Below are 27,291 nucleotides of genomic sequence, written 5' to 3' on the forward strand. Positions count from 1 at the left end.
GACGCCCTCATCGCTATTGACAGGTCTCAAACCTGCTTGGGCCCGACGCCGTGGCTCAAGGGCTGGCCCAACACCTCTTCCTCACCTCAGCAGAGGAACCTGCGAGCGTGGCCGAGGAGGAACGCGATCCGAGCTGGCGCAAGGCAATGCTCGAAGAAATGAGCTCGTGAGGACAACAACACCTGGGAGCTTCTTGATCTACTCCGTGGCCACAAAGCTATCAGTCTTAAGTGGGTATTCAAGGTCAAGCGCGACGAGAACGGCCCCATCATCAAGCACAAGGAGTGACTCGTGGTTAAGGACTATGTCCAGAAGCAGGGGATCGATTTCGAGGAGGTGTGCGCACCTGTCGCTCGGAACGCATCCGTGCGCCTGCTACTTGCTCTAGCCCCTCATGAAGGGTGGGCAGTCCATCACATGGACGTGAAGTCCGCGTTTCTGAATGGCGACCTCTAGGAAGAGGTATACGTATCGCAGCCGCCTGGATTCGTCATCGCCGGCGAGGAGGCAAGGGTAATGCGCCTTCGCAAGGCACTGCACGGGCTCTAACAAGCTCCACGTGCCTGGAACACCAAGCTTGGCGCGACCATGCTGTCGCTCGGCTTTCGGCGCAACAGCTCGGAGCACGCCATCTACATCCGCGACAAGCTGCTGGTAGGGGTCTACGTCGACGACCTCGTGATCACGGGCTCGAGCGACGAGGAGATCCAACGATTAAAGGAGGAGATGAAGGGCTCGTTTCACATGAGCGATCTCGGATTGCTCAGTTACTACATGGGCACCGAGGTGCGCCAGAACGCAAATGACATCAATCTAGCCCAGACCGCGTACACAAAGAGTGTGGTCGAGAAGGCAGGGATGGAGGGCAGCAATGCGTGCCATGTCCCAATGGAAGCACGCCTGAAGCTGAGCAAGGCGAGCAAAACGCTGCCGGTCGACGCCACACAGTACCAGAGAGTCGTGGGCAGCCTTCGATACCTGGTTCACACCCGCCCTGACAAGCGGTTGGGTATCTGAGCAGGTTCATGGAGCACCCCACGGAGGAACACTTGGGAGCCGTCAAGCACATACTTCGCTATGTCGCTGGAACTCTTGACTACGGCTGCCACTACGGAAGAGAAGCAGGTGCACGCGCTGGTCTGACAGGTTTCAGCGACAGCAACATGGCCGACGTTGTCGACACACACAAGAGCACCACTGGCGTGATGTTCTTCCTCGGTGATGGACCCGTGAGCTGGCAATATCAGAAGCAGAAGGTAGTGGCTCCTGTGAAGTTGGGTACATCACCTCTACAGCTGCAGCGTGCCAGGGAGTTTGGCTCGCGCGGCTGCTCGGTGATCTCACCAGCGAGGAACCCCGTGCAACTAAGCTTTTGGTGGACAACAAATCTGCCATTTCCCTGATCAAGAACCCGATGTACCACGATAGGAGAAAGCACATTGATCTCCGCTTCCACTACATCCACGAGTGCGTGGAGAATAAGCAGATTCATGTCGAGTTAACCGCCAACACCGACTTGCAGCTCGCGGACATCCTGAGGAAGCCTCTTGGTAGAGCCAAGTTCCAGGAGATGAGGAGGAAGATCAGTGTGATCCAGATGAGGTAGAGTGACAGGGATTAGGGGAGTTTGTTAGCAAATAAACCATGTCACTAGAGGTTTTAGGTGTTGAACACTTTCAGTTTCGACAGATTCATCAGAGTTGGTTCTAGCATAGTTTTAGGCTAAATTTGTTAGCTTTTAGTTGAGGTCCTCGTCGTTGCTGGTAACGGTTTAGGACCGAGGTCTGTTGGTGCCAAGATCTGCTCGTGGGATGGCGCGAGGTTTACGGATCGTGCTGACCGACTACGTCCTCAGAAATTGAATAAAAGGAAGAGAGAAACAGAAAAGCTGTGACACTTCACGCAGCACAAAACTCTAGTCTTGTTCTATCTGAGGTTGATCTTTTTTTGACGTGATCTGAGGTTGATCTTGATTGTTTTCCAATTCTTGAGTGAGTTGCGAGAGAGAATCCAGACTACATCAAATGGTCGGCGCGCGAGCACTTTAGGAACGCATCCTCCACTAATCTGTCCACTGACATCCTGACTCACAACCTTGGGCCTCTTTATTTTTTTAGGAACGCAACCTTGGGCCTCTACGAACGACCCGAGTGCACTTCAACGCCTGACCCGCCGCCAAGCATCCATCCATCTCTAACTAATCTCAGATTATTTTTCCCCATCTCTCTAGCCATAACATCTCCGATGGATCACCCTCTCTCAAAAAAAAATCTCTGGTCTCCCGATTTTACCGATTATCTTTCTCGTCGGACATCCGCGGCTCCGTTGCGTTCAATTTCCTGCTGCCGCCGGTGGAATTCGTGTCTCCGAGCCTGAGGTAAGGCATCCCCTCAAATTCCCTCTCGCCTTGAAGAAAGCGAATCATGTTCCCCTGGCATGCTCTAGTATTTGGGAATGAGATGTTCGGATTTATGTTTCCGCGATCTTACTATTATTGTGCCTTTGAGATGGACCGACAATTTGCCAGCGTTTTCTGGTTATTTGTGTTACAGCAAATTACAGAATAAGGAAAACCTGTATTAGCCTGATACGGAACATCTTCAATTAAGGAGGTATGATAAAATGTGGAGATCATTCAACCCCATGAAAGAAGAGGCCATTCTGCCATCCTTGACTCCTTCATGAAGGAGAGTGACGTCAGCATAAACCTGAAAAGACGGGCCTTCACTGAGGTGCAAACATAATTGACCTTCTAGATATCCTCTATGTCTAGCCTTCCCGGTTAAGATCTCCAATTTCCTAGGTTCTTATCTGGGAAATCACAAAATAACCGTTTTTTGTCGTTTTGGTCAAAATAAAGTGTACCGAATAGATCCCACAAAACAACCGGTACTGAAAAAATTTAATCCTAGTACTGCGATTATGGAGCTGGAGATGCTCTAAGTACCTAGGTCTACCGCTGCACTTTAGGCGTCATTATCATGTAGTCTCTAAGAGCAAGTACAATAGGTCCTAATCAACAGGCTACAAACAATGCCACCTCAGAAAAATCTTAGCTGCAAGAGAGAAGAGAGAGCAAAGCGGTCTCTCTGCCTAGCGCCCGGCTACAGCTTAAGAAACTAAAAATTGCAGCCAGTTAGTAGCCTACCGTAAGCTTTTGGCTGGCTATTGCATCAGTATACTCTTGCATGCGATGCATGCACATGCAAAGCAACATGTTTAAATATTCTATTTAGCCCATCTAAGAGCTAGACTATTGTATGTGTGCTTACTTTATGAAGACTTTAAACTGACTTGGCATGAACTTGTAGCTGGCAGCAGGCTATATTATTGCTCTTGCTCTAATCGGCAAGATTAGATCAAGGCTTCCCTGGTGGAAGGGGAAGAACTTCATACGTCCAAGCAGAGTCACTCTTTTAAAATCGATAGTCATGAATGGGATCATATTAGGGAAACCCCCTCGCCTAGCAGTGTCTCTCCGTGGGGAGACAAGGGGAAACCCTAAATCCTGCCGCCAACCGTCCTTCCCCAGCATCTCCCTCCCCACCCCCGCCATTGCCATGAGGCCCCATCGGGCAAAGCACGGGTGAAGACGGCGACAGTGGGGTCTCTCTTTAAGCGATAGTTCCCTGTTTAGGCGGCGAGGTGCATGGTATCGTCTACATCTTGCGGTGCGGAGCGGCGGATCCCGACGGAATGTGACTCTAGCGCTGACGGTGACGGAGGTGGGGGCTCAGGCTCTGGTAGGGGTAGTCCTCTTGCAGCTACAGACAATAGCTCCGGGTTTATTTGTGGGCCCTCCGGGCTTGGGCGGGCATGTGGGGCTGGGTCCATGGCGGCAGGAGCGTGGCGACACTTGGCAGCGGCAACCTCGTGTGGTGGTGCCAATGATCAGCCAGGCAGCTGGACCTCAACCATCCAATGGTAGAGGTGGAACGACGGTCTTTGTATCCCCTTCACCGATGTTGGGGATCGGCTCTCCTCTCGGCGGCGGTGTGGTCAATGGGTCAAGCCTAGCCTTTTCCGGCAGAATTCAGGGCTAACGCTTGTGTTGGAGCAAAAGCCACTTGAAGTTGATAATGGTGAAGCGTGCGGGCCCCATCGCCTCCTTGGGGGTGTTGTCTTGGCACTACTCGTGCTTTCCCGCCTTGGGCGCTAGGGAAAACTATAGATTCTGTTGTGGCGGCACCACACCGTGTCCCCTCCTTGGAGGCATTGTCTAGGTCGCTCGTAGTCACCGGAGTGGCAAGATGGAGTCGATGTTGGCAGCCACTTTGAGCGTGGGCTTCCGAGGAACAATGTACACCGTTTTTGATGCTTCTTAGTCGATGCCTCCTTCGGTATGGTCCTATCTGGCATTCACTCGCCGACTGTTAGCGGCTTTAGGGCGACTGAGGTGTGCTTATTGTGCCAATGTGGAGTCAGAGTCGATCTTCGGAAGTTTCTTTCACCGGTCGTGACATGGTCTTGAAGCTCGGTGTAGCGCCTCCTCACCATTCATGGCGGGAGACAGTGTAAAGCGAGTCCTCCTCGTTTGGTGGTTGTTGGTTCCGTTGTAAGTTGCGCCGTGTTTGTATCATTGTAGCCTTTCTTCGCGTTTTACCAACCATCTCGGAGTTCTCTTCTATGTAATGTTATACACCTTTTAGGGTGTATTCTATAAAAAATAATCAGTTATCACAACCAAGACCACTTACAACGTTGCTGTTGTTCCATTTTCTAAGAAGGCTCATGACAAGACCTAAGGAAATTTCATTTGGAGCGGTAACGAGGGCCATCATGCCTCGAGAGGGCAGCTGGAAGATCGTGTGCCGCCCAAAGGATTTAAGGCGGCTTGGGGTGGCTGACATTGAGCTTTTTTCCGTGCCCTTAAGCGGAGATGGCCATTGCTCCGACAGCAGACGTGGGTGGGCTCAAGGCTTCCCTCCGATGATACAAATATGAAGTTGTTCAAGGCCTCCACTAGGATTACTTTTGGAAATGGGGAAACAACGCCCTTTTGGCACCACAACCGGTGCAATCAGAGCCCACTGCGCCTATGGGTGCCTGATTTTTTCAAGATTGCAACTAGAAAGAAAAACAAATGTAGCAAAGAGTTCCAAAGAGACAACTGGATTCGGCCTATTGCGTGACTTAACATGACTGCTCAGCTGGCCTGGCTCATTTCATCTATATGTGGGGCATGATTTCCTCGACCAATCTTCTGGTAGACCAGCCAAATACTTTCACTTCGAAGTGGAATGAAAATGGAATTTTACATTGCAACCCCTGCTTATAGAGCGCAATTTCATGGCCCTCATCCAAAATTTTAGAATCGAGAAGATCTAGAAGGCGTGGGCTAAGCCGAAATGCAGGCTTTTTTCATGGATCACCTTTCACAGGTGCATTTTGATGGCTAACATGTTGGCTGTTCGAGGATGGCCATATCACACGATGTTCCAGTTGTGCTTGAGCGGTCATGAAACGGCGATCCATCTCTGTAAAGAATGCCCCTTCAGGATGGTTGTGTGGAAGTCGGTACAATTAGGGGTCGGGGGTGGTTGGGGGACCCAAACCAAGCACCGGCTCAATCTTTCCAGTCAAACTCTGGATGGTGGAATGGGTTAATCAGAAGGCCCCCGAAATATATACAGGGCAGCGGATGGCTCGTCTATGTTCTTTGGAACTGTCTATGTTCTTTGAAACGCTTGGAAAGAAAGAAACCGACGAATATTCGCCATGGTTTTTAAGGCGTTCGCCTTATGACGCTTAGGCGATAAGGAGGCCTTGCAACGCCTTTGAAATTTGCTGGCTTTAGGCGCTTACACGCTTGTTGCGGCGTTAGCGCAGGGGTCAAGCGCCTTAGGACGCCTCACTGCCTTAAAAACCATGATCTTCGCCAGATCGAGGCTAACATGTCAGGCGCTCAATTCCAACACACCCCGAAGATCCCACCATTGCCTGATTAGTGGTCCCTTAAAGAGAAGCATGCCCCTCTATACAAATGTTCGTTTTTCTCTCTAAGTGAAAAGGGAGCTCTCCTGCTGGTTGCTCTAAAATAGATTTCTCCTAAATTAATATTTGGAAGCTCTGAAAAATTATATAGCAGCGTCAGAGCATTTCCAGTAGATTACATGTACTTTGTTACCTAAAACTTCTTTTTGGTATAGAAGAGAGAAGTTTTACAGAAAAACATGTGCTCTCCCCTAGCAGATTACCTAAAGCTGGTCACATATAATTCATTTTGCTTCTATCTGTCGCCCTATTGTGGATACTCCAAATGAATTCTAATTTTCATCACATGGCAATTCAAACATTTATGATCATGACACACAATTCAACAACATTTCAAATCCTTAATTTTTAAATTCAAATTCAAACCTACATCAATTTGGGCTATTGGTTGTACTGGTTGGTGCGCATGAAGCTTAATATGTTATCAGAGTAGAGGTCTTGGGTTCAAGTCTCGGATTTATTTCACATTTTAAAATAAATTTCTCTTGCCCTCTTTCTGTCCACGTGTAGGCGCCTCATCGAGTCACGCGTGAGTGGGAGTTTAAATTATATTGGATTGTCCACCTTCTCTCCATCAGTTCGGTTGATGCAGAGCGGAGGTCTTGGGTTCAAGTCTTGACTTTTAAAACTTAAAAATAAATCGCTCTTGCCCTCTTTCTGTCCACGTATAGGCATCATCGAGTAGGTTGCCCACCTTCTCTCCACCAGTTCAGACTTTTGGTTCTACTGGTTGGTGCATCAAACTTAATAAAAACTACTATTTTTTCATAATAGAGTTCATTAGGTAGATTGCGCTATTGATTTACTAACCTATGCCTTGTCGTGAACACTAATCTCTACATTTTAGCCTCTTGTACCTGCATATTGTCGTAAATCATAACTAATGTTCATTGTCTTTGCACGTGAGTCATATGTAGCAGCATTTTGTAGAAATAAGAAATGGCTGACGTGGAAGACATTATGTCTGATGCTGAGATAGAGGAAATGGGGAATTTAATGAAGGGTGAACTGATAAGGTGCTTTTCGTCAGATATTGTTTATGACAGTGGATCTGATTTCTGCTTGATTCCAAGAATACATGAGCACATCCGAGTGATTGATAGATATTCTTATGAACCAATAATAGTGTCAATTGGTCCCTATCACGACGGGTCTCCAGCACTTTCTTTTATGGAGAGAGAAAAATGGAACTGCTTGGACTACATTCTTAAGTTGAACTGTGAGAAGGGTCTGAAAGATTACTTGACCGTCGTCAATGGACTAGAGAAACGAGCAAGGATGTGCTATTCTGGAGATATTAAAATGAGCAAGAGGAAGTTGTTGCAGATTCTCTTGCTTGATGGATGTTTTGTGCTTGTTTCACTAGTGGGATTAAATGAGCTTATAAGTGGAGGCCAAAGTCGTATGTCTAGTTCATCACATGCTGACATACTTGAGGAAGATACAAGTCAACAAATGAATATGAGAGAGCAGAATGCCATGAAGGGCAGTGTAGTGGAACAAGACACTATGAATTCCAAACATTCTGGGGAAGAAAACTTAGTGCTTGAGATTGAATCATCCTCAGAAACCAGTGGTCATCAGACAGGGCAATGTCTATATCAGGATAACGCTCAGCTGATTGGACAGTGGTATGATGTCTTTGTAACGCATGACCTGCTCCTGCTGGAGAATCAAATTCCCTTTTTCATAGTCGAGGGAATATATGAGGTATTAACTTTGAACAAGATGGCACCAACCACTACCTGTAAATCAAGTGTTGCTCAATACATGGAAAAGTATGTATCCTTCTATCCAACAGCAATACGAGAGTCTAATCGCCCAAAAGATTTTGATCATTTGTTACACTTGTGCCACATGTACTTCAGACACAGTTCTAACCAGGATGAGCATGATGACCAATCAGCACAACACTACATTCATCAGTTCCTTCAGCTGGGACGGGATTATCTCAGCCATTTAGGTTTGTCGCACGATGGCCATTTCCCAAATCGATGGCGGCGAGCGACACAGTATCATGAAGCTGGGATCGAGTTTAGGAGAAGAATACAATCTGGGTGTAATCCTCATTCTCTCCTCGATATCAAGCTCAGGGATGGCGTTCTGGAAATTCCTTTCCTGTTTGTGGATGAAGAATCCATCGCCCGTTTCAGGAACTTTATAGCACTGGAGCAAACATCCCCACGAGTCGGAAATGATGTTACTGCTTACATTATCTTCATGGCCAAGCTGATGAGCATGCCTGATGATGTAGCGCTGCTGGCTCGAAAGGGGGTCATCGCGCACCATATGCGCACCGACAGAGACGTATCACAGCTCTTTACCAGGCTGACGAAAGGTGTTGTCTTCGATTTCTATGGGAACTATTACCTCAATCAACTGTGTTTAGCCTTGGAGGCATATTATCAGAACCGTCTGCACAGGTGGGTTGCGTGGCTGAGGCACAACCATCTGAGCAATCCATGGCTGGTAGTCGCAGCGATAGCTGGTGTTATTGTGCTTTTCTGCACCATTGCGCAGACCGTCCTTACTGTCGAGTCTTATGTTAATCCTTTGTAAGCACCTGGTGGGAAATTGACTGGGGGATTCAGTTTTATTTTCCACTTCAGTCTCAAAGAAAATAAACTATCTGCATTCTCTACTCCATCTCTTTGTACTTCCTCTGTTCACTAATATAAGACGTTTTGGAAAACTTAATCAGTTTGCTAAAATGTCGTATATTAGTGAACGGAGGAAGTAACATCTACTATTTGTCTATCTGGAGATCGGAAGTACTATGCTTACGGTTAGAGTTCCAAATGCACTTAGACGACCCCATCATGAACTGGCTATATGATTGTGCCATCTATCATGCATACTTGTGTTCGGTCAGTAACTGTGGTCTTCTGAAATTGGATCGTTGATCTGATTTTTTTTCCAGGATATTATGGTTATTTGTTACTTTTGTTGATATCATAGGTGATTTTTTTTTTGTACTTTTAGTACACATTGATCATAAATATGCCTAGCCATATGGTCATGTAGCATGTTATGAGCAGTATTTTTCCTCCGCAGTATCTTTGGCAAGACTGAGGCTCACGTGATTGGTGATAGCTATTTTTCTTCTGCTAAATTGTTGTGTGTAAACTTTTGTTGTTTTGCTTCCCTGATTAAAGAGGAGTTTCTAATGTATTTTCATGTTGGGTTAATATGTGCTCTGATTAGTACATACGGAGTATTATATATAGGAGTAAGCATGATTACTGTGCTCCACCTTTGTATGAAATGGAAGGCTGAAGGGTATCATGCTATGTAAAGATAAGAGTTGCCTCTTCGGGAAAATTTAGACCCCGTTGCTTTCTGAAAGAAGTGGAAGTTCATCCTAATTTACGTTACCATAATTTTTTTTTCCTTTCTGAGAAGAAACTGGTGTGTATTGCAATTTTCCTCTTAAAATCGATGCCAAGTCTTATGTTATTTGCGCTACAAGTTTCTCAACTCGTGCTGATTATCTGATGCAAACTGCGGACCTACAGAATGGCAATCTAGCACACCTGTAGGCCGCATCCACGTTTCTCCAATTTCTGCTTTGAGGCATCCAATTGATTCCCACCTAATCTTTATGTGTTTACCTGGATACCTTATCCCTCTGAGTTTGAAATTAGATGTTGCTATAAGTACTTTTCAAAGTCTCAACATATGCCGTCGACCACTTATATTTGTATTTCATGCTATGGAATTTGAGTATCATATTTAGTTTATTGCAGTTCAAAACCTTGCCATCATACCTTATTGTTTAGTTTTTTTGTTTGCCCGAAGCAACTTCAGTCTTGTAGGATCATTGCAATTTGGTTTGCACATTTTTCTGAAGATGTGCAAAATTTGTTTTTAATTTTAGTTTCTTTCCAGCGTATCCAGGTTCCCACAGTTATGTGCATGCCCTGAACTTCTGAAGAATATGCCAAAGCTCACAACCATTTTACCACTTCACAATCCTCTGTAAGTGGGGCTTTGGAATGGTTCTATAAACCTTTCCCCTGCGGTTAATCATGGCTAAACTTAGTAACATGGTCTGAAGCGAAATTGTGTTCTTAGCGTGTATTCCAATGCATATGTGTCCTGACCGTGTCATTTTATAGATGCATCATTTTTCATTTTGAACCACACTACAAAATGTTTCTAACAATTGCATGTTTTGGATGTGTTTGTCAAAGATTAGCAGGCTGGTATCTTATATATGTTAGCACCGTTCTATTGTAGATAAGCGTCTTTGGTCCATCGGATATACTTGTGGTTTATCTTTTTCAGATAATGATATATTGTTGCTGTTGAATTGCCAAATATCCTGGTAGAAAGTTTGGGCGCCAGAAAAATGTCGGTTCTTTGGGTGGTTCCTTTTTTTTTGAGAGCTCTTTGGGTGGTTCCTGGTTACTCGTCCAGAATCGAATTTATTCAGCCGTTCTTCCTGGTCAAAAGAACATTCAAAAACGACAAGCGGTGAACTTTCTACACAAATGCGCTTGCTGGACGAAGCTGGGATGTTTCAATCCGGTGGCCTGGCAGGTTAACACTTCGATTTGATCCTGCTGCCTTGAGCACAACTACCAGGCAAGGTTTGAAGTCACCATTCGGCCAGAGCTGCTCCCCCTCGTCGATATTCCTCTCAACCCTTTGGAAGATTGGGAGGAGATAAATCGTAGGAGTAGTATTTTTCAGCAGAGGCGGCGCTCGGCAGGCTTGCAACTTATCCGTCATCAGAGGCGAAGCTGATCAACGGGCGAAGGCCGGCAAACACTTGTCTTGGTGGCAGGATCTGACGATGTGCCTCGAATCTTTGGAGCGCCCTGTGATTTGATTTTTTTCCCGCATGTTCCTCCTCTCGTTCCAAGTTTCAGTATTTTGATGAGAAGCAAAAGATTACCACGTATACTCATTAACCACAAAGCACGATACAATGCGCACTCACGAAATCATCGAGACACAGCGAGAAAAGACGTGGCCAAGAATATTGGCGGAAAACCGTCCCAGAAAGAAAGGACAACAAATCCCCTAAGGTTCGCTTCAACTTTCGTAGCTGCTGCAGGACATACCGCGGAGCCAAGATTCCAAATTACCAAGCAAGACCGAGGCCAGATCTTCAAATCACAAAGGAAAAGTAAATTACTCCACCATGTGTGAGAACTGAGAAAGCATCATCCCTTAGGGCATGTGCAATGGTTGATAAGGTTGCCATATCTTAACCCTGCCACGTAATCTAGATATAACAATAAAACATGATGTACAATTGATTGTTTTTTAGTCTTATCTTTAGTAACGAGACATCCTAAATTTGTGGTGGGAGAGATTGTGCTAAGAGATAGGCAAAGTCTTTTTTTCATTTTTCTCCTTTCTCCACATCAGCGTTTATCCTATATGGCACTGCTAAGATATCACCATTGCACATGCCCTTATGTGGTTTTCAGCCGATGAAGAGGCCCGCTGCAGTTGTGCTCGTGCGTCGATCAAAGATTGTCCCGTACTCCTCGCATCTCTATCTGAACCCCCATAATTTAGAGGATAAAACGCAGATAAAAATAGATGGAAATACATTTAGTCCTCTAAATGCTGATCGCCAGATTGGAACACCAAAATCTTAAAGGACTAAAATATTTTAAAATCATTTTTTAAACATCTCAAACACATAAAGTTGAAACACATAAATATTATCCAAAAAACATCGGATCGATCAAGTTTGATCCAAAAGCACAACATAGCATGTTTATGTTGTCTCGGCCACCACCATCTCGGCCACCTCAAACACCATCACCACCACCACCACCGGGCGTTTCATCGATCACGTCGCGGGCGGCGACTCGGGGACGAGATCCGATGCCATTCCGGCCGAAGGAGGGGAGAATGGTGGCGCCTGCGACAACTGATGGCGAATTTGGGTGGGAGGGGCGGCCGCTCGACGGGAGCTCAATTTTTTGTCATCGAGGTGGGCGGGGAGGAAATATGAGAGAGTCGTCTCGAGTTTTAGGGGTCACTCTCTCAATTTTAGTCCTTTAACCTTTTTGGCTTTGGCTCGAGGCGCTTATGACACTCGGCAGCTTATCGTTTCTCCTCTAAGGGCATGTACAATGGTGCTGACTAAGCTGTCTGTAAGTGGTGGTTATATGTGATTTTGATGATGTGGAGGAAAGAGAATAAGGAGAGAGAGTGAGGCTGTCTGTAAAGTTGCAGACAGTCTGTTCTTACAGACAGCTTACAGACTGCGATTTTGCTATTGTATGGAGAGTGTCTGTAACTTATACTCACATATGATTATGGCTAAAAATAGGCAACTTACAGACAGAATGTTGTACACATTGTCTATAGCATCGTCTATATATGACATGGATTAGTACTACAGACACCATCTGTCTAAACTAATGTACATGCCCTAAGGTGGTTTTGGGTTTCGGTTAGAAATGTTCTCACCATGGGAAAACTCCAGACCACCACCCACAAAGTGAAACAAGAAATGGCGTTGCAGATATGTGTTGTTCTGATTTTACTACCTCTAATTCGAATTAATCGACGTGGACACTGCTGGGGCTGTTGCTTATTTCTTGCGTGAGCCCGCGGCGATTAATTGCGAACGAAGGGAGTATTTGCTGAAGTTATTGTACAAACTTTTTTGTGAAATAATACCCATCTAAGTATAACAAAATTTCATTACCATGTTTTTATATACTACTCGGCTACTCCATATGTTATAAAAGAATATCGGAGATTTATCTAAATTCGAATGTAAATATATTTAATGTGTAGATACATTTAAATTTAAATGTAGATGAACTTGCGACATACTTTTATAGTACTACTGTATTAGAATTTGATGGATAATAAAACAAACAAATATTCCTTTATTACGAATTTTCTCAACTTAAATGATCCACTGCTCCACAATTCCTGCCTCTAACGCTCATTTCCTCAGAAAATAGATCAGGGAAAATAAATTAACCACACAACCCGCACGGCTTTAACGCATAGGAGGCGGCTCCCACCAACCACGGCGACGGCGGCAGCGGCCACGGAGGAGGGCGGCGGATCAGCGGCACCAGCGATGGCGTCCGTGGCGGCGGTAGAGGGCGCGGCGGCGGCGCTCCGGTCGGTGCTGTCGCGCGCGCAGCAGGCGGCGGCACGGTCGGGGCGCTCGCCGGAGTCCGTGCGCGTGGTGGCCGTGAGCAAGACGAAGCCCGTCGGCGTCATCCGCGGCGTGTACGACGCCGGCCAACGCTGCTTCGGCGAGAACTACGTGCAGGAGCTCATCGACAAGGCCCCCCAGGTTATCGCCCCCACGAAAAAATGCTTGAAACATTTGCCCCCTTTCTAGCTGTGTGAATAAACTGCTGTCTGAAACATGAACGAAAACAAGTTGCTAATGAAATCCACCCAGTAGTTACAAAATCTACACGATATAAAATTAACATTTGAGTTTGTGAGGTCAGCTCATTCTTGATTTGATCCCGCGCAACACAACCGAATCCTGTGCATTTTACTGGACGAGTGGACATGCTTCGTACTAGTTCAAATTGCTTAGTTGTCTAAGCAAGTACTACCTCTGTCCATAAATAGATGCCAAAAGTTTATCTAAATTTGAATGTATCTAGACATGATTTAGTGTATAGATACATCCGAATTTAAATAAATTTTTGGCATCTATTTATGGACGGAGGGAGTATTATTCTTGTTGCAGCTCCCCACAAAATAAAAATGCTCGAAACTTCCCCCTCCCCTTTTTGGCTGTATGAATAAACTGCCGACTGAAACATGAATGAAAGCAAGTTGCTGATGAAACCCATCCAGGAGTTACAAAACCTACACGACATACAATTAACATTTGAGTTGGGGAGGTCAGCTCACACTTGATTTGATCCGCAGCACAACCGAATCTTGTGCATTTTACAGGACGTGCTTCGTACTAGTTCAAATCACTTAGTTGTCTAAGCAAGTGTTCTTTTCGTTGCAGCTCCCCGACGATATTGAGTGGCATTTCATTGGGAACCTACAAAGCAACAAAGCCAAAGCCCTCCTAGGTTAGTGCACATATTATTGTTTGGCTGTTCTGTCGGAGACAAGTGCTCTCATCTCTCAATTATCGACCACCAGTTGCTTAGGTTTTCTGTTGAGCCAACTTTTTCTTTTCTTCTTAACCTGCAGCTGGTGTACCAAATCTTGACATGGTTGAGAGCGTAGATGATGAGAAGGTATGTGATCAACTTAATATTTTTCTTCTGGTTTACTCTGCAATTGCTCCTGATTTCTCAAAATAGTATCCTTTAAGGCAATCAGTCATCAGTAGCTGAATTATTTTGGCTGCCTTCTCATATTGTATCGCTTGCTTGGTGAAGATAAAATTATATTACTAGTCTCATAGAACTTGCTCTTGTAGGCGATCTATGATATTTTATTGTGTCACTTGGGAGTTAGGCCTTAGGAAATAAAAGTTGCATTGCTACTGCATTGTCTTGTTGCCAGATTGGATTCTCGATCTTGCATAAGTAACAAGGCTGAAAGTAAATTTTTTCTTTCAGATTGCTAATCGTCTTGATCGGGTGGTAGCTGATTTGGGGAGAAAACCTCTTAAGGTCTTGGTCCAAGTCAACACAAGTGGAGAAGAATGTGGGTACTCTAGTTCTCTTTTTTGATACAATTGCATGGTATGAATTTCTCAGTGTGGAGTGCATGTGGTACTTACTTTTCAACATTTGTACCCTACACATTGTTTGTAGCTACTGTTAAGTGTTTCTAAGTGATCAATTTTTGTTTTGTGAAATCATATTGTTCCTGCCTTAGCATTGCCAGAGTGAAGATATGTATTTCTCAAACACTATTGCCATTTTGCAGCCAAATTTGGAGTAGATCCCTCAGGGTGTGCAGGATTAGCAAAACATGTCAAATTAAGCTGTCCAAATCTTGTATTTTCTGGTTTGATGACAATTGGGATGCTTGATTATTCCTCAACTCCGGAGAATTTCAAGGTTATTATTTGAGACACAAATTTACTTGGACTGATCTGCTTCATAGTGCTAATGTACGATGTTTTTCGATCGCATAGGCACTCACTAGCTGCCGGAAGGAGGTATGTGACGAGCTTGGAATACCAGAAGAGCAGTGTGAGTTGTCAATGGGCATGTCTGCTGATTTTGAGCAAGCGGTAAGGAACAGACTACAAGAAGATAACTAGGAGACGTGAAAGCTGAATGCCTAATACCTCTTACTTGTTATTTGTGTTTGTGCAGATTGAAATGGGCAGCACAAATGTCAGAGTTGGATCAACTATATTTGGTGCAAGAGAATACCCAAAGAAGAATTAGGATAACTATATATTTCAGGTTTTGTTGTGGCACTGCCTGCATAGAATATGTACGATTCTCATCTAGAAATAAAATATTGGTGATAAATATGTATCCAGTTCCTCCAACATTCCGCTTTGATTTTTTTCACAATGTGTCATTAATAAAACTACTGTTTGTCATGGTGATTCCGAAGAGCCACTTAAGTTGCTCATACAACTGAAGCCTAAAAGGCCATAGTCAATCTTGTAGCAGTTGTATTGCATGCAAATGGCAATGTTCAACCTTTCATGTACTGTTTTTTGTACTTTAGCAAATAAAATCATCTAACGGATCATCATTTAAGAACTCATTCTCATTTAATATCTATGGAATCATCATTTCACCAATGTTCTGCAGATGTCTCAACTTCTGCGGAAATCCCCATGCTGCACTTGTTTGCTCTCGGAACTTCAATGATTCATGTATTCAAGAAAAAACACATTTCATATTTCTAGTGATATTTTTTAAAGAATGTTGGATGTACAAAGAATTTCACAAACTGACATCCAGTGATACAACCTGGGAGAGGAGCTTTTGCTCACATATGAAAGAAACTCTGCTGATTTGTCAATTTCAATATCCCATTCCATCCCTTTCATCAGATATCAAGGAGGAATTTACTTTTTGCCATGCTTTACTTTGGCAATCTACAATTTGCCCTCATTTACTTTTACATCTACGTTTTGCCACTCTTTACTTTGCCCCTTGATGATTTGCCCTTTCGATTTATTTCCGTTTCATTTTAGGATCTAGGATAAAACTCAATGACATAGCTGCCCCTGACTGCACACGTGAACAGAATCACCTTTTCTCCCCTGTTTAGAAAGAAGCGGGAAGAACCGCAGCTCCGCTGGCCCTGCTATGTCACACGCAAGCTCACTGGAATCCTAATTCTAGCTCTCAGCACACAGGGGAGGGCGGGATGAGGTGGTTCGTGCCTAGCGTCGCTAGGGAGTGGTCGCTGTGCTCCCCGGAATCCCGCTGCTATTCTGCCGGCTGCCGATCGCTTCCTCTGCTTGAGCCGTAAACGAACGGATCCAGATTTCAATCGATCCAAGTCAAACATGTATTTGTTTGGGGTATTTTCGACACTGCATGCAGGCCCAGCCTGTTACAGGGCAAATAATCAAGAGCTAAAGTAAAGAGTGGCAAAAAAAATAGATATCAAAGGGCAAATTGTAGAGTGGCAAAGTAAAGCAGGGCAAAAAATAAAATTCCCCGATATCAAGCCCCATGTGTTCCCACATTACCACACACAGGAGCTCCTCAGCGCTTAGTTAGTATCACCTTTCACAAACACATTTCTCTTCTTTGTCTATGCAGACTACCAAGCACCAACAAATTATGGAAAGATGAGGAAGGTAGCAATCTTTGCACAGAAAAAAATACTAGTAATATCCTCTCTCCGATTACAGATAGTTTAACCGGTCTCCAATCGACAAAATATGAAAGATTACACAACTCAAATTTGTGGATTAAAACTATAGCGTCTTCTCTGGGCTTGGCAGGCTCATCAAACCCCCTGGGTTAACCAATATGATTCGATCATCTGATCTTCTCTCAGGATCCCAGAAACTTGGTTGAGTGACTTCCTCTACCGCTAGATGGGACGTGACTTGACGAAGCGGAGCAAATGAAGATCGTACATAGAAGGGTCCCTACTCTCTAGCAGTTCTTGAGCTCTGCAAACCTGCAAGCTTACAAGAGATAATGCACAGATTTACATGGTTGCATCCTAATGCCCTCACATTGTTCTGATACTTAAGGTTGCTGTCAGGTTTTGATCTCCTTTAATAAGCACAAGTGCTAAAAGCTGTCCCAGTAGTGTGATTTTAGTGTGGAGTTACTCGTCATGATCTATAATCTCTCGTATCTGGATCCTCACTAGCCATCGGCCAAGATCTCCCTACCACTAAAATACATATAAATATGTGGAGGCTTATCTGTCGTTTGGTGAGGGTAAATGGAGTAAGCAAACCTAAATTTCAGTTATTGCAAAGTTAAATAGGTATCCAAAACTAGTACAATGAAACTTTGTCATGCCAGTCAAAGGAAGAATGATGTCATTGGGGGGAAAAGGTGTCAAAAGGAAAAGAATGATCTGAGTACTGGATACCACATGGAGAGTGGGCATCAGCTCAGCACTGCCTAAGGATATGGAAGTATGCGCTAATGAACTCTCCCACTGAGTGAAATATCAGAGCCTCTATAATCTTAATCGGCAGCACACGCTCTTTTCTGCCTCTAGAATGCAAGGACTCCTTTTTCTTCTTTTCCTTATATTTTTTGCCTCTATAATGCTCTTTTTTCCAGTATACTCTTTTTCCATTTTCTTTTATTTTTTTCTCTTTGCCTCTGGAATGTCAACACTCTTTCTTCTTCATTCAAATAAGTATATTTTTAGAGTTGCCAACTAGACGGAGGGCTCTGTTTATAAAGGACTGCTGGTAGTTATTCAATGCATGGTGGGCGCTATAAATGATATCTCCCCATGAATATGTCAAAGAAGAACAGTATGCAAACTCTACATGGTAGTCTGATGGATACACCAATGGAGTATGCAAGATCACAGTGTAGTAATTGCAATGGAAAATGTCAAAGAGGGAACCAATGGAGGGATTACAAAGGAACCAATTGGCTTTCAAGAGCTTTAAACTATTGGATGACTCTCTTACGAAGGACTGGATGAGTGCCATAAAATGAACTCTCTCATTGAGTTTTATCGGAGAAGAACAAGTGTACAAACCCTATATAATCGGTTGAAAATGATGCACAAAAGGATGAAGTGGCTTATACAAGGTGAATGGATACACCGATGAAGTATGCATGATCGCAGAGCATGGATTGTACTGAAAAGTGTCAGAGAGGGTAACAATCAAAGAATAGAAAAATAATGACTGGCTTTCAATAGCTTCTGACTAGATGGATACAAAGTTAACAACGCTCACTAAATATTCAGATTGCTAATGGTTCAGTTTTTGTTACGTATGGCTCTGGTGGGATAAATAATACTCTAAACCTGCGAGGGCTAGAATGCAACCAAATAAATTATATGCATGATCCAAGGTAAACTAGCATTTGAATAGATAAATTTTGCTACTACCATTTTTCATCCCAGCATTCCGTTCATTAACTCCATGTCAGCATTCCTGTCTTCAGTTATTCCCGAATCTGCATTGGTATTACAATAATCTAAATTTTAGTATGAAGGCCTCGGCAATCGTAATTTGCATTATGTACATTATACCAACCCTGGCTTCAAGAGCTAGCAATAATTTTAGTCTACAATTAATCCTAGAATATTGTGATTTCAAAATACAAGAGAGGAAATTACCTTAGATGCTGCAGCTTTCAAGTAGCAAAATTGCATGTTTATCCCGGGTTTCACCAAAACGCAAATCAGCCGATGCCAATATAGCTCTTAGAATTTCAGGTTCAAGACAAATGGCAGATTCATACAGCTTCATTGCCTGCAAATATGGCAAATATATTTATAACTTGCCGAAGTGCACCATTATTTAGCAAAAGCATAGAGAATAAAATCATGAGAGACGTCCTTTGCAGAAAACTTACCTTGCACATCGTCTACTAACTTGAGATCCACTGCAGAATGGTCCATAACCTTCGTTCTTTTTGCAGGTTGACTGGTCCATAACCTGAATTGCTTCATGTGCAGTGAATAATCCACCCTTCATCTATTAAGTGCCAGATAAGGACGAACCAAACCTGGTAGTATATCATGTTAGGATCAATTAACTAAGCAGTAAATGAGTTTAACATAAACTTCTTTGGCAGCACTTCCAAGGCTCCAAGTCTATAGTAGCTCATTTCTTCGTTTACCTTGTTTAGTCAGTATGTATTCGGCTTTTCGTAATGGCTTCAATTAACTTTTGTTACTGCTGTTTGAGCTCCTCGTTGCCATGACCACTCACATCTAATTCTTTCAGTGAACTGGGTATGTCTCCTTGGGCAGCTGAGTGCGTGGGCTGCACACAACAATGACTCTTAAGCTATCGAAGTTGGTAAGGCTGTGTAGCTCTGCCATGAGGCATTGAAGTTAGGCAAGTTTGCACGTGTGATGTTGAGTAGTATCTGAACAAATGTGACTTCTGATTGAGATTTTGCTAATAGAGAACAATAATTGTACTACTCTATTGAAGAAAAAAATCAAAAAAATATTTTAAATTAACCTTAGGTAGTCATAAGGGAGATCTTCTGAAGTCTTTGGATACACTCTTTTGGAGTGTGAACCACCAACATTTCTGACAATGTTCCCTGGACGGACGAAAGGAGAATGCCAAAGTTAACAAAGATTTCGATAGAAAAACAAGTTAACTAAGGTGATATCTACATATTCTATAAAAATGGGAAACAAGAAAATGGAGCTTATAGATCAAAATGAATCATAAAGTAGTGGTTTCAACAACAGTACTATTGAAAGTTTTGTTCAGTTCAGTAACTTACTAAGCGGTCAGCCAGTAAAGAGCGTAGCTTTCACACCTGTTGCAATACGAAGTATACCCAAGACTGCATGGCATTTTCTGGAAAGGAAAATCAATACTTCTAAGATTTGAAAAGATAAATGCAACATTATATATGAAAACTGAGGAACCAGAGTGCTATATTATTTGAAAACTATGTTCAATTCTGGAACTTACGAAGCAGTAACATCTGCAGCAATTGGAACGCTAGAGCACCAACTCTTCACTAGTGACGACAGAAGCGTAATTACAAAGTATCAACAAGACCACGGGACCACGGGAACAAGCATAAGAACACCTGCACAAAAAGCCAAAATAGATGGTGTATACATATCAGAGATTTCATCCAGGAAAGAAAACAGAGAAACTCTGTAATGCCATTAACTGCGGATTACATGATTTCCCCAATATTCCTTTGCTGGAGTGAAGTTCCATTTTGGTTGTACAGTACTTACCAGGTTTATGTACATGAAGAAGATACCACACAGGAGACTCTCTTCTGTGTGAACTGGGTACATCCATGGAGATAGTCCTACAAGGCTAGAAGAATGTACAACTCCCAACAAGCCCTGCAGGGTAGATAGAAATGCAGACTGTTCAGATTATTAAGTAATGAGGTAAATCAAACAAAAGAAGGTGACTTGTGTGTGTGGTATGATGAAAAAAGAAAGGGTAATTGTGAGAATTGAGGATGGGAACAAAACAAGGAAGCGATTGTTACCTTGGATTAGTCTATAGTTTGATTAGTGGGATGGTCCCCACTAACCGTCTGCATCGCTGTTTTAGCTTCTCGTTGTCGCAATATCTGAGATTCAACTCTTGCAGTGAGCTGGGGAGGCCATTCTTGGGCAGCGACCGGATGGCTGGACAACTCCAGATCTGTAATCTCTTGAGGTTGGTGAGCTTGTGTAGCCCTGCTGGGAGACACCGCAGATTGATGCAATCCCAGACAACTAACTCTTGCAGGGAACTCGGGAGGCCATTCCTGGGCAGTGACCGCATGGCTGGGCAGCCATTGATCCCTAATTTCTCGAGGGTGGTGAGCTTGCGTAGCCCTGACGGGAGGCAACTTAGCTTGTCGCACCACCGAAACTGGAGCTCCTTCAGCGAGGTGAGGAAAGAAAGGGCCTCCTCTTGCTGCTTTGTGAAGCGCTCCACCTGTTCGTTGAATTTAAGAGATAATCTGGTGAGGGAGGGAGCGAGGAGACGGCAGATCGGCTGAGCAAGGGCTCCTGCGATGTCGTCCGTCTCGAATTCCTGCAATTTGGAGGATGGCTGCTCTTCTCCACCCTGCAGCCCTCGCGCGGGGTCCCAACCAGCAAAGAAATTGGGGCAACGGCAGACTTCTAAGAGCATGTCTAACAGGCCCCGTATTTCGCTGCCCCGTATAAGTCTCTTATTTCGCCCCGTATCGAAAAACTGCTCCATTTCGAGCCATGCCGTCTAGCAGACCCCGTATTTCGCCCCGTATTTTCAAAAATTAAAACCCCGGGAAGTTCATCTTCATTGATCATACTAAGGATCATACATACATTTTGATCATACTACGGATCATACTACATCTAACCTACCTCTAGTCGTCCAGGATGACGTAGGGGATGAAGGCGATCCTCGCCGCCTCCTCCCGCGCCTCCCGCGCCTGCCGCGCCTCGAACTCCTGGACGGCGGCGATGGCCGCCGCCTCCTCCTCTGCCTCCGCCGCCGCTTTCTCGGCGGCATCCGCCTCGGACAAGGCGACCGCACGGCGGTAGGCCGCCCTCCTTCCTCTCTCTTCCGCCGCCGCCGCTTCCTCCTCGCCGCCTCCGCTTCCTCCGCCGCTGCCGCCGCTGCCGATGGACGCCCTCCATTCCGCCAACGCCGCGCGGTCGCGCCGCCACTGCGCGCGCCATTTCTCGAACGCCTCGCCGCTCATCGGCTTGAGCGGCGGGTCCTCGCTTGTACCACCGCCCACCCGCGGCGAACTCGCGGAGCGGGTCCGGCACGTACAGCGCGCCGGCGTACTTGCGGGCCGCGCGACGGCTCCCGGCGGCGGAAAGTTTGCACTTCGGCCGCCACGCTTCCTCTACGGTGTCCGGCGAGCGGGATCGCTTCGATCCGCTCGCCGGCGAGGCCCTACTCGCGGCGGCGGGAGTCCATCCTAGCTTTGGGGTGGAATGCGTGGCGGGGAGCGGCTAATTGCTCGCCGGAGCGGGAGGAGGAGGCGGCGGCGCGCGGCGGAGCTAGGGTTGCGAGCGAGGGTTAACCCCTCACTCGCACCTGCGCCCACTATATGTACGGGCGACGGGGCCGATTTCCTGGGCCCCGTATTCCGCCGAAACGGGGCGGCCCGAATACGGGGCCTGCTAGACGGCCCAAACCGCGCCTGCCCCGTATGTCGCCGGAATTTTACGGGGTGGGCGGGTTATACGGGGCCTGTTAGACATGCTCTAATGTGGTGAGCTGGCCCTGGGTAAGGAGATGCAACAGGCCCTCGTGCCTTAAATGCTGGCCCCAATATGTAACTCTTAATTCCTGGAGAGTGGTGAGGTTCGAGAGGGGCACCAGCGTGTCCATGCCCTCCATACGATGTTGAAGAACGAGGCGTTGCAGGGAGGATGGGAAAGGGCAACAGGAAGAGGCATCCGAATCCTTGTAGGCGGAGAGGAATTTGGGGCATTTTTTTACTACGATTTCCTCCAGGGAGCGCATGGCCTGGAGACCTCCTCCTGCCCCGCGGGTCAGGATAAGCTCTGGACAATAACGAATACTAAAATACTTCAGAGAATCGGAGAGATGGGCCGGTAAGAGCAGCAGCCCATCATGTCCTTCTTGTTCCGCAGCAACCTCCTCTGCTACTTCTTGTTGTTGACCTCTTCCTTGTGGATCCTGCAATTTAACAACGGGAGAAGCTGGCACTGATTGCGATGTTGCTGGTTGTTTATGTTCGGCCTCTATGTCCAACCGTGTTATCTTGTCGCACATACTTATTTCTAGGTGAGACAGATCAGGGAGATGAGAGAGTAGACGTGTTAGTTCCTGCCCACTACCAGTCCACCTCGTTATGTCAACAAGGGTAACCGGAATCTGCCATTTCACATCAGTTTTTACTAGCGGCAAGAACGCAATACCAGAACTACTTATTTTGAGGGTCTTTAAAGATGTTAGCATTTGAAGGTGTTTCTCAGACAGAGGGGGGCATTTTTGAAAACTTAACTCTTGTAGTTGGGTTAACTTACCGAATGCCAAGACTGTCTCATCTAGGCTAGGCAGCGCATCATTACCTTCCATTTTCAAAGAGAAGGATGATTTGTTTGAGTAACATAACTGCTCCATGCCTCTTCCTACATCTTCCAGTTTAACAGAGCACAAAGTGTCACTAAAAGGGGTAGGAGGCAGTGACAACAGTTCTGGGCAATTCTCTATTTTAATCTTTCTTAGCCTAGGAAACCAAGTCACATTCAAATCTCCATCCGAAGGGTAGCAAGTAGTATAAGATGAAAACGGGAGCTTAGTTAGTTCAGGGCAATCCTTCACAATGAGGACTTCTATTACTGAGAAGTACCAAGGGCAAAATTCATTTGCTACCCACCTTTTAAATCTTGGCAACCCAATGAGTTCTAGTCTTTTCAAGTTATGAAAGTTCGGACCTCTAATGCAACCGAAATACTCTTCTCCAGTCTCGCGAACAAGATATAGCTCTCCAAGGGGTGGAAGCGATTCCCATTCAGTGCTGTCAAGTCGGAGAGCCTCCAGACCTCTAGTGGACAAATTTGCACCTAGCCATGTAGGGCAAGTAGAGCCTCCATGCCCATCAATGCATAGCTCATGAATATTGTTGTGTGGCTGAAGGCTTTCAAGTATTTGATCTTCTGCGGAAGGATTTGTGCTAGACCTTTTTTTATTCCAGTTGAGTGTTAATTTTTGCAAACGGTTTTTGTATGATAGTTTTGCTTCATGTGCCTCATTTACTACTGCATTCTCAAGATTATAAATGCCAAGTGATCCTCCTAGCTCTTCTAGTTTCCCCAGCTCCCTTAATTCAAAACCACCACTTTCTCTTCTAACTTCAAATCTCTGTAGCTCTTGTAAGCTATGTAGTTTTCCCACATTAAAAATATTTGAGTGGAATTCATCATTATGAGATAGAAAATGCCGCAGTTTTTCAAGGTTCGTCATATCTCCAAGCAAACTATGAGAACCGTACCAGTGTTGTATGTCTAGGACCCTTAATTGATAGAATCTCGAGATAATTTTTGGTAAATGTTCTTTACAGCCATAGTTTGGAGACACAAGTCGCAGGTAGCGAAGATGAACAAGTTTGGAGAAGTTGTGCAATAGAGACTGCACAGGGTAGTACATTCTTGACAAAAAGACAACACGCAAAGATTTTGCATTTTTAAATAAATCACTGAACATGCGAAGAAACATTGCATCATAACTTCCAAACAACATCAAAGTGCGCAGATTCTCAAATTTGATTATGTTCCTTATTTTATCTAGTCCTTTCTTCAAATTTTCTTCCTCAGCTCCATCCATACTATTAGCTGCACAACTAATGGACATGTGATAGATTGATGGTCCAATTTCTAGCGCTCTTGGACTAGAAGAAGCTATATGCAGACATTCTTGTGAGGAAACCTTCAAGGCTAAATCATGCAGCAGGTCATGCATAGTATAGTAGTGTCTACCAGAAGGGTATGTTTCTTTTTTGAGAAATCCATAATTAACTAATTCATTCAGGTTGTGATGCCCTATATCTTCAGTTCTTTTGGTTATATGACCTGGATGTAAAATGTCAAGTCCTATCCAGAAGTGAATTAGCTCGTTATCGTCAAACTTGTAATCCTCTGGAAATAATGCACAAGGGGAAAAACATTGTTGCAGACGAAAAGGAAGGTAGTAATAGCTAAGCTTCAATGCGGGCATAATATCATGATCATGGGTTTGTGATTCCCATTCTCTACTTTCAAGAACTCTTGTCCAATGATCTACAGTTAGGTCATGCCTCAGCACTCTACCCACAGTTTTTGCTGCAAGAGGAGAACCCTTCAATTTTTCCACAATCTTTTCCCCAATTTCAAGCAAGTTTTCATCATTACATTGTTGATTACTTTCATAAAAAACACATGATAGAAAAAGACTCCGATATTCTTTTGGCTCCAGACCTTCTAGTTGCAAGAGTTTATCTCCTTTCTTAACCATTTCAGCAACTTCAAGGAATCGGGTTGTGATTAGAATTGTGTCTCCGTTTCCCTGCACCTTTTTAAAGGGAACCAGAAATCTATTCCACTCATCTTCATTACCATATTTCCATATATCATCCAAAACAAGTAAAAATCTTCTGTTTTTTAGTCTTTTTTCAATCAATTTCTGAAGTTGGTCCAGGTTTTGTACCTCGTTATCCGGTTTGTCATTTTTTTCATCTTCTGCTTTAGGAATGGAGCTCACAATCTCCTGTGTCAACTTATACACACTAAAGTCAAGGGATACACACACCCACGCTCGAATTTGGAAATGATCTTGCACTTCTTTGTTGTTATATATGTACTGAGTGAGTGCTGTCTTTCCTATGCCCCCAGGACCAACTATAGGAATAACAGTGAGACCTCTATGAATGTGTTCACCCTTTGTAATGTCCTCGACAATGGTGTTCTTCTCTGGATCCCTCCCATACAATGTAGGCTCTAAAGCTTGTGAGGTGGTTATGGTCCTAGTTGCAGAAGCTGCATTACCAATGCCGCGGCTAGAACCCATTAAATCTAGCTTGGCAACGACAGAGCCTGAGAACTCTAGGCCAAGAATGGTGGAGACCTTAGCACACAGGGGCTTTAGTTCTTCCGTAATACATTTCATTTTTCTAGAGACGTCCACCCTATCAAATTTCAACTTCGGTACTGTATGAACACGTTCACTATCATCAGGAACATGATGAGAAGAGCAGAGGAATCGTTTACCGAAGGTGTGGACGGTGGTACGAGCACGGGATGCCAGCCCGCGCACGCACTTGCTGGACTCCTCATCAGACTCCTCGTCGGAACCACGAGCAGTCGACGAGCGCGAGGCGCAACAGAGCTGCTTGGCGGCTTGGCCGGTGGTACGGGCACGGGAGGCGAGCCGGCGCACGCATTTGCTGGACTCGTCATCAGACTCCTCGTCGGAACCACGAGCAGCCGACAAGCACGAGGTACAGCAGAGCTGCTTGGCGGCGGAACGGGCACTGGAACCAATCCGGCGCACGCACTTGCACGACTTCTCACCAGCGCGGTCGTTGGAACCAGGAGCAGTAGACAATGACGAGGCGCAACCGAGCTGCTTGGCGGCGGCAGTGGCGGCGTGGCGGACATCGCGGACGAGGTTGCGGGCGCACCCGCGGTCGTCGATGGCCTCAGAGGTGTCCTCGAGCTCGTCCTGGATGCGGAAGTAGTCGAGCTCGTCGAGGACGTCCTCGGCGAGGTAGCCTAGGCCCCGCAGCATCTGCAGCAGGTCCACCAGCGCGGGGTTGTCGATCTCCCTTCTCCGAGCACCGTGGAGTATGGCCTGCGCGTTGAGCAGCTCCATCTTGAGGGCCTTGATGTTGGGTTCGAGCTCCGTTGTGGCCGCCCATGCCTCCACCAGGCCGCCGGACAGCGGGCTCAGCGCCTTACCCACCACCCATCCAGCCCCCCTGATGGCGGCGGACTCCATGGGCGGTGGCTGTTAATTAGCCCTCCTGCAAAGCAATAAGTAACATAGAGTTGGGTTAGTTTCTGAATTGCACATCGGCTCGTACGCGACGTCGCGGAGGATAAGATATTCGGTCTCATGTATCTATACCTATACCTAATAATATAATATATATATATATATATATAATATATAATAATAATAATAATCTATCTATACCTAATAATAAAGGAGCTAAGGTTTCTGCTAAAAAGTTTCGTCAACGCTTTTTTTGGACCGTTTTGCCCTCCCACCAAACCGCATAATACATCAAACTGCCCTGTACCGGTTTGTCTTTTATTCCCTCGACCTCCGCTCTCTAAACAATCCACCGGCGTTAGTTGTATGTCCGGCCCTGTATCAATTAATGACCTCCGCTCTCTAAACAATCCACCGGCGTTAGTTGTATGTCCGGCCCTGTATCAATTAATGGGCCACTAGCCACCTCCGTTGGTACTCCGTAACAGAAGTCACGAAAGCTCTTGCAATCAATTGATTGGATGGGGTTCAATAGTCCCACATCGTTACATTAAGATGAATACCACCAGCTTATATACGCTCTGATTAGCCTAGAATATAAGGAGGTGAATCAACGAGAGCTAGCACCATTGAAATGAGGGGAGCTCGGCCACGAGACGACGGATGTCGACGACAGCGCTGGGTGCCAAAAAGAGCGCGGCGAGAGAAGGATTGAGAGGGCGGGGCGGAGCTGCTCATGGACTACGGCGCTTGGTCCCGAAAAAAAAAACGGGCAAGAGCAAGCCTGAGCGCAGAATTACATGTTGTCGGCGGAT

General features: G+C 45.2%; 3 protein-coding genes across 3 annotated transcripts in view; 1 reads left to right on the forward strand and 2 right to left on the reverse strand.

Moving 5' to 3' along the window:
• Positions 1-13,060: 13,060 nt before the first annotated feature.
• LOC124708957 (pyridoxal phosphate homeostasis protein-like) lies at positions 13,061-15,505 on the forward strand. Its single transcript, XM_047240598.1, has 7 exons — positions 13,061-13,282; positions 13,967-14,033; positions 14,158-14,204; positions 14,532-14,619; positions 14,845-14,978; positions 15,056-15,154; positions 15,240-15,505. Exons 1-7 carry the CDS (start codon positions 13,061-13,063, stop codon positions 15,312-15,314), a joined length of 732 nt encoding a protein of 243 aa, XP_047096554.1. The 3' UTR covers positions 15,315-15,505.
• A 3,170-nt stretch (positions 15,506-18,675) lies between these two features.
• Positions 18,676-27,291, reverse strand: part of LOC124708953 (disease resistance protein RGA2-like) — an 81,499-nt gene continuing 72,883 nt past the window's right edge. Inside the window, exons 6-10 of the mRNA XM_047240594.1 lie at positions 19,800-19,876; positions 19,526-19,610; positions 19,176-19,321; positions 18,909-19,061; positions 18,676-18,805 (exon numbers count right to left, since the gene is read on the reverse strand). The gene's annotated coding sequence lies outside the window, so the exon portion shown is untranslated. The remainder of the gene's footprint in view (positions 18,806-18,908; positions 19,062-19,175; positions 19,322-19,525; positions 19,611-19,799; positions 19,877-27,291) is intronic.
• LOC124708954 (putative disease resistance protein RGA1) lies at positions 20,548-26,479 on the reverse strand. Its single transcript, XM_047240595.1, has 4 exons — positions 26,043-26,479; positions 23,339-25,802; positions 22,248-22,681; positions 20,548-21,167 (listed from the first exon to the last, which is right to left on the reverse strand). The coding sequence occupies exons 1-4, from the start codon at positions 26,477-26,479 to the stop codon at positions 20,549-20,551; spliced, it is 3,954 nt and encodes a 1,317-aa protein (XP_047096551.1). The 3' UTR covers position 20,548.

This window comes from Lolium rigidum, chromosome 4 (genome assembly GCF_022539505.1).
Source record: "Lolium rigidum isolate FL_2022 chromosome 4, APGP_CSIRO_Lrig_0.1, whole genome shotgun sequence".
Taxonomy (NCBI): domain Eukaryota; kingdom Viridiplantae; phylum Streptophyta; class Magnoliopsida; order Poales; family Poaceae; genus Lolium; species Lolium rigidum.